At 51.8% G+C, this 7,439-nt stretch overlaps 1 protein-coding gene across 1 annotated transcript in view; it reads left to right on the top strand.

Moving 5' to 3' along the window:
* The window catches only part of COL22A1 (collagen type XXII alpha 1 chain), a 261,088-nt gene that overhangs the window by 45,156 nt on the left and 208,493 nt on the right, over window positions 1-7,439 (top strand). Inside the window, exons 5-6 of the mRNA XM_028500513.2 lie at window positions 2,062-2,173; window positions 6,348-6,471. Of these exons, the coding sequence (XP_028356314.1) occupies window positions 2,062-2,173; window positions 6,348-6,471 (236 nt within the window). The remainder of the gene's footprint in view (window positions 1-2,061; window positions 2,174-6,347; window positions 6,472-7,439) is intronic.

Below are 7,439 nucleotides of genomic sequence, written 5' to 3' on the forward strand. Positions count from 1 at the left end.
AAAAAAAAAAAAAAAAAAGAAAAAAAAAAAGAAATGACCTGATGGCCACTCTTAGTCATTTTCTGAGAACTAGGCAACCTCAGAGTGGCAGGGGCTGGGGAGGGGCCGGTGCCTACAGTCCCCCTGGGCCTCAGTCTCAGCACAGCCTTGCTCTGCACGGAATCCCTTCCCAGACCATCACAGGCCCTGCCCCAGGCCTGGAACAGCTCCTGCTCAGGCGGCCTGCCCCCTGAGGCCTGCCCGGTCGCTCCTGCTCCCCTCCCATCAAATCCTGTTTAATTATTCCTCACTGCCTGAAATTGTCCTTTACGTTGGTGTTGGACATGTGGTTATTATTGGTCTCCCACTAGGGTACCGGTTCTCCCAGCTGCGTCTCCAGTGCTCATACATGCTTGGCACAGAGCAGGATCTCAAAAAACATGTATTGAATGCGTAAATGATATCCATGCATAGAATCTAGTGAGAGAAGAGGCTGTAATCATTGTAAAGGGAAGTAGTTAATTTGAAAGTTATTTTGTGGGTCTTCCGCTCTATGTCAGGCTCTGTACGAAGAGCTTTGTGTCATAGTCAAGCTTCACCACAATCCTATGAGGTGCAAAGACAATCCCCTCCTTACAGATGGAGAAGTTGGTGCTCAGAGACGTCAGGCAACCTGCCTAAGGTCACACAGCTAGGACCTGGTGGTCAGGAACACAGCCCAGGCCTGTCTGACTCTGCTGCTGAAACTCTCAATTGATGCTAATTCCTTTCTGTTCTTGCAGCATCTTACACAGGGCTTGGAACAGAGAGGCTCTCAAAATACAAGTTGAATGACTAAATCATCTCTTAGGACAGAATCTAGTTAGAAGATGTTTTAATCATCCTAATGTGAGCCCTGCAAGCTCATGTCCTGTTTTCCATGGCAGCATCTCAGAATGTTGGAGACAGCAAGAACCTTCCTGAAGACTCGTGGGTTAGGTGCCACTGACGCCGAGTGGTGTGTTAGCCCGGGGATGCGGAGACAAGTGAGGCCTGGCGCCCACCCACAGGCGGCTTCCTCTCACCTGCCGCGGGGTTCCCCTTCCCCAGGGACGCAGTGTCAGGCCGGTACATCCCACCATTGCCTCCGTGTGGGCGTCGTGGTCGGGCTCCTCTGAGGACCCCAGCTGCAGGACTCAAGTCAGCCCCGCCCAGACTGGTCCAGGTGGTTTTGTAGGGGGTGATGGATAAGTATGTGCTGCTGATGGTGGAGAATCCTGAGTGAATAACTGACCTGCTGAGTCAGTTTCCTACCATGGCTGAGTGACCGCCTGGGATTCTCTTGACAGCCGAGGTGGCGGGTGTCAAGCCTTCTGTCACAACCAAGGACTGAGGCTCTTGAGGGTTCTGTAACCCGCTTAGCATCACACAAATATGTGACTGAGCTGGATGACCCCCGTCCCACCCGCTCCCCGAGCCCAAAGTTCGAGTCTTTTCCATTACTTCGTGCGGCCAGTGAGCAAGGTCCTCTCTCAGAGCCAAAACCAAACAAAATACGCCTTTCCATTAATGCCGTATCACGAACAGTTTTCTTCTCTGTGATGTTTCGCTCTTTAAAATCATGCAGTTTAAATGCTGCTAAATTATAATTCAAGCAAAGTCCAAATGAATTGCGGCAATGTGGCTGCAAGAAGGAAAGCCGAAGTTGCCGCTTTGCCTGCAGAGCCAGGCTGTGTGAGCCGGGTGTCCCCGCGTGGGCTCCCTGAATGCCAGTCACACGGCCAGAATGGTGGCCGACTGCCTGCTTCATGCTTGCCTGTGATCCAGGACTTTCACGAAGGCTCATGTTTCATCCGAAACCCCAGCGTCTCTGCCTGTTTCCTGCAATTGGCCATGGAAACAGAAGCTGTCCATATCTCCTCCTTCTGTTTTCACCTGGGAGATGTATTTGCACAGTCCATCCCCCCAACCCCCAACTTAAATCCCACACCCGCTCCCCCAGGGCAGGGCGGGCCGGCCACCTTCCCAGAGAGCAGATGTGCTTTTCCTCTGTCTCCCAGGATCCTCTGGCCAAACTCACTCCTGGCTCTTCTCTTTGGACAGGTTTTGACCTGATGGATTTGTTCAGCGTGAAGGTGATCTTGGGGGAGAGAGAGAACGGGGCGCAGAGTTCCTACGTCCGGATGGGATCCTTCCCTGTGGTGCAGAGGACTGAGTGAGTGGTTGCTTCTCCTTCTAGACCTGCCCGGGCGCCTCTGAAAGGCGGGGAAGCTGCTGGCCAGCAGGGTGGTTGCTCACTGAGCACTGGGCAGGGATTTCGCCTATGGAGCACCTGCTGAGGTCGCCCAGAAATGAAGCAGCCGAATCACTGACCCAGGAATTCAGCCTATTTCTTAACCATGCATTACCGTTGACGTTATTGGTCCCCTGGTCCTTCTACACTCACCTGTCCGTACAGGTGTGGTGTTCATCCTCCATCCATTCATGCCTGCATTTTTCTGTTAGTTCAGTAAACAACAGACGTTTATCATTTATGGCTTAGATCCACGGCACCTACTGTGGACCAGCCACTGCATGACACGCAGGCAGAGCACCACCCAGAGTCATGTAGTCGTTTTGGCCAGTGGAGACCCAGTTCAGTGTTTGCTGGGTGCCCGGCCTTAACACAAGTCACTGGAGGTCCCTGTGCCGCAGTCATGGCATCTGCTTCACCTGAGGTCAATGTGTCCACCTTGCAACGTCGTTTGAGAGGATCATGATGCGAAGATTAGTCCAGGGTCTGACACCTATGGGGTCTCCAGTCAAGGGCTATGATGACACCAAGATAAATGTTCCATTGTGCTCCTCTCGGGCAGAATGGTCTTTTGGAAATGAAAAGTGATATTTTATCTTGACACTATCCTTCATCTTAAAACTCTTTAATTATTTCTGAGTGTTCTTAAGCTACGGGCCTGGGAAGACCCTGTGTGTGATCCAGCCCCGTGCTGCCTTTCCGGCATCAGGTTCGTCCTGGCCTGTCATTGTCCGCACTGCCCTCTACCTGGGACCCCTGCTTGTCCTTCAAAGTACAGCTCATCTGTCCTGCTTTCAAGGATGCCTCCCCCGAACTCTGAGGTTAAGCCAGGCCTCCCCTTATTTTCTCTCCTCACAACCTGTCCTCCTGCATAAAATGTAGCAACATTGAAGCCAGCGACTCGGTTGTGCAATGAGTCATTGGCAGACTGTCTCCCCAGCTCTGGGAGAAGCTCCTGGAAGGGCCTGAGTCTGGCCTCTGCTGAGTCCCAGCGTGGAGCTGAGCCCTGCCTGGAGGAGGGGATGAATCAGTCCACGATCAGTGAGAAGCCTCCGTTAGATACTAGCGTGGCAAAGGTGGGCTTGGCACATCAGGCCGCAGAGCTTGCATTTTGCAGGCATGCAATCGTTTCTCCAGCTCGGTGGGCGTTCTCTGAGAGCCAGCCTTGCACCAGGACCGTATCGGGCCCTAACGTCCTCCACAGCTCACAGTGCCGGCATCCCGGGAGGGAGCTGTGCAGAAGAGGAAATGCTAGGGCAGTTTCTCTCTCTGGGTCCCGTTTCCTCGCCCTGCGATGGAGACCGTTATCACGGTCAGCAGACCCTTAAGGCAGGCGTGCCTTGCTGACTGTGGGTGTTGTTCTGTCCACACAGGGGCTGAGATACAGATGCTGGGTGATCTTAATCACCTGGTCCCATGCTCGTTTGGGGGTCTCACAGGGATGAACAGAATCCAGGTTCCATTTCCCACTTAACTCCCCTTACTTCTTTGGCCTGACTTGTCCAATTCATCTTACTTCTTTGGCCTGACTTGTCCAATTCATCCATACCACTTAGAAACAGAAAAAAAAAGAAAATTCACAGGCAACTTCACTTTAAAGCAAACGTACAAGGGGATTCCTTGGCAGTTAGGACTCCACACTCCCACCACAGGGGGCCCAGGTTCGATTCCTGGTGGGGGAACTAAGATTCTGCAAGCTGCACGGTGTGGCCAAAAATGATAATAATAATAATAACGCAAACGTGTAATAGAGAAAGAACAAAACAGAGGGAGGAAAGCACACGTTACGCAAATGTGGTGGGGAGCCCAGCAGAGGCCTCCCACTTGCTGAGGATGCCGTCTTTCTATCAGGACATTTGGAGCAAACAGCACAACGGCTTTGGACTCTGCTCTCTGGACGTGGGGCTGAAGTGTTTCTGGGAAATGGATTTGGGCTCATGTTACGCTGAGTCGTCCTGAGAAGGAATTTCTACATGGTTTCGAGTTTGTTTTAATGGCAAAACACCAGAAACAATCAAACCGACGGAGCTCTGACGTGTTGAGTGAGAATAGCGTCCCTTTCATTTCTAACGCAATTTACGCAGATACATACATACACGTATAATTTTTAACGTACGGGTTAATTTTGTTCATAATGAAAAGGGGTGTCACTTTCGATATTTGTATTTTTCTTACTTGCTAAACGTTTAAAGGGCACTTTACACACCTCATCTAACTTATTTCTCGCCACAGTAGAATGGGGGGAGCAAGGCTTGTATTATGCTCAGCATTTATCTGGTGTGACATTTGAGGCTCAAAATGGGACAGTAACCTGTTCAAAATCTCAAAGTTCCTAGGAAGCAGAGGCCTCAAACTCAGGTCCTTCAACTCCAGTCCCTTTACCCTCTCCTGTATATCTGTATATATACACAGCCTAAGAAAAAGTATTCGTCTCTCGATGGAGAGAGAGAGAGAGAGATAGAGGCACACCCCGGAGATATTGTGGGTTTGGTTCCAGACTACCGCAATAAAGCGAATATCAAAACGAAGAGAGTCACATTTTTTGGCTTCCCAGTGTGTATAAAAGTTATGTTTACACCATGTGCTGTAGTCTTTGAAGATTGCAACACCATTACGTCTTAAGAAACAGTGTACGTATCATTGGCACTGATGGACTTGCCTGGTGCAGGGTTGCCACAAACCTTCGATTTTTTAAAAAAACACAGTATCTGTGAAGCACAGTAAACCTAAAGCACAGCAAACCGAGGTGTGCCTGTAGATAGAGATACAAATATAAATATAGTTATCAATATATAGATATAGTGTATTTAGATGCATAGCATATTTGTATATCATACACACACGTGCGTTGAGAAGTAAGTGTGTTTAGAAAAGAACATTAGCGTAGTTGGCCCCATTAATGCAATAAGAAGAAAAAAAACGGAAGGGCAATGTCCATCTGAGGCTCCACAGCCTGTGTCCGTGCAGAGCGGTGGGGAAGCCCCGTATCCCTCCCGTGTGGCAGTGACCTAGGACGTCCCTGAATCCTGGGAAGGCCCGAGGGAGTAAAGGGCACTGCTCCCAGTGTCTGGGTGTGATCCTGGGTGAAATCCCGGCTCAGAGAAAGACTCTGAACGGCTGGGCCAACTCCCGGCTCGGATCTGTGAACCGAGATCACAGAGGGAGGACCAGTCTTTACTCACAGGTTCTACAGCCAAACGAAGGGCCCCTGAGGGTCCACGAGTCTGAGAACCAGAAACCCAGACGCCTCCTCATTTCCCTTCCTGGCTCTCTGGCCAGACAGTTTCCGCCTCCTGCAATGCAGAAGGCAGCGCCTTGCATTCTTTGCCCCCAGAGCAGGGTTCGGCCCGCCGTGAGCGGGTGTGCCGGGCAGCAGCTGGCGGTTAAGAGGAGAGCTCTGGAGACCCGCCGCTGTCTGCAGGGGAGCCTCTGCTTGACCGCTGAGCAGCGGGGTGCGGGAGTCACCCCGTGAGAGCCTGGCCGCCCTCAGCTAGGGCAGGGGCATCACAGCACCATACATCCGAGCTTCTGTCGCGGAACAGCGTGCATATGCTGAATTTCTAGGGGAAAGGGCGGTGCAGGGCTGTCTGGGCTGGAGCTGCAGGGGTCGAGGGATTCCCCCATTTGAGGGGCTGGTCCCCCAAGCTCAGGAAACCAGTGCTCTCTGGAGACAGAGGCTGTCCTGGCACGTGGGTCAGGGACCAGGCGGCTAAGATGTGACAGTGTGGCCTTGCTGAGGGGCAGCAGGCAGGGAGAGGTGAGGGCTGGAGCACTCAGCCGCATTTGACTCCGCGGCGGGGTGGCAGTTTAGCATTTATCATTGATCTTGGGGAGATGGAAGCAGGCGAGCACTGCGGGGGTGGATTTGACGGGGCTGACGGTGGGTGCACCGGGACAGTGAAGGGGCCACAGCGAGGGTCAGCAGAGGGTTGTACGGAGGCCCTGATTGAAGGAGAAGGCAGTAAAGGCAGGCGACCAGGTGGACTTTAGAACCCCAGGAGGTCAGAGTGGCAGGACTTCGTGACCCCAGGGTGCGTGGGCTTCCTTTGCAGCCTCTTCTCTCAGCCCGGCGCCATCTGTCTCTGTCTCCCTCCAGGGATGTGTTCCCGCAAGGCTTGCCTGATGAGTACGCCTTTGTCACCACCTTCCGGCTCCGGAAGATGTCTCGGAAAGAAGACTGGTATATCTGGCAGGTCATCGACCAGTACGGCATCCCGCAGGTGTGAGCAGCACGCCCTGTCTCAGTGCAGATTTCTTTCTCCTTCTCGTGGGCTTGGCATCAACCACCGCGTTTTCTCCTGGGGTCTCTGTCCTGGGCCTGGGAGATGGAGGGTCTGGTGTCCACAGAGGTGCAGGGCAGCTGCAGGGGCTGGCAGACCGCCAGAGGGCTGCACTTCTTCCTTGACGGTCAAGTGCCCGTCACCTGGTGGGGCAGAACGCCCAGTTCCTGTCTCGGGGACCCTCAGCCCAGCCAGGGAGGTGGCAGCCAGTGCTGCTGTCCTATGGCACATGCTCTCTTAGCAGCACGGTCATGATGTAGCGGAGGAAACTGGCTTAGAGTCAGCACGACCTGGGTTCAGACCTCGTGTCTAGTCCTTTCTTGGTGTGGCCTCTGAGACATGTTCACTTTGTCCTCTTTTTAAAAAAAATTTATTTATTTACTTTTTATACAGCAGGTTCTTATTAGTTGTCTATTTTATACGTATTAGTGTATACATGTCAATCCCAGTCACCCAATTCACCCCACCACCACCGCCCGCCCCCCCGCTTTCCCCCCTTGGTGTCCATACATTTGTTCTCTACGTCTGTGTGTCTATTTCTGCCCTGCAAACCGGTTCATGTGTACCTTTTTCTAGATTCCACATATATGCGTTAATATACGATATTTGTTTCCCTCTTTCTGACTTACTTCACTCTGTATGACAGTCTCTAGGTCCATCCACGTCTCTACAAATGACCCAATTTTGTCCATTTTCATGGCTGAGTAATATTCCATTGTATGTATGTACCACATCTTCTTTATGCATTCGTCTGTCAATGGGCATTTAGGTTGCTTCCATGACCTGGCTATTGTAAATAGTGCTGCAGTGAACATTGGGGTGCATGTGTCTTTTTTTTGTTTTTTTTGTTTTTGGGGGGTTTTTTTTGTTTTGTTTTGTTTTTTTTGCGGTACGCGGGCCTCTCACTG

Source organism: Physeter macrocephalus, chromosome 15, assembly GCF_002837175.3.
Source record: "Physeter macrocephalus isolate SW-GA chromosome 15, ASM283717v5, whole genome shotgun sequence".
Classification (NCBI taxonomy): domain Eukaryota; kingdom Metazoa; phylum Chordata; class Mammalia; order Artiodactyla; family Physeteridae; genus Physeter; species Physeter macrocephalus.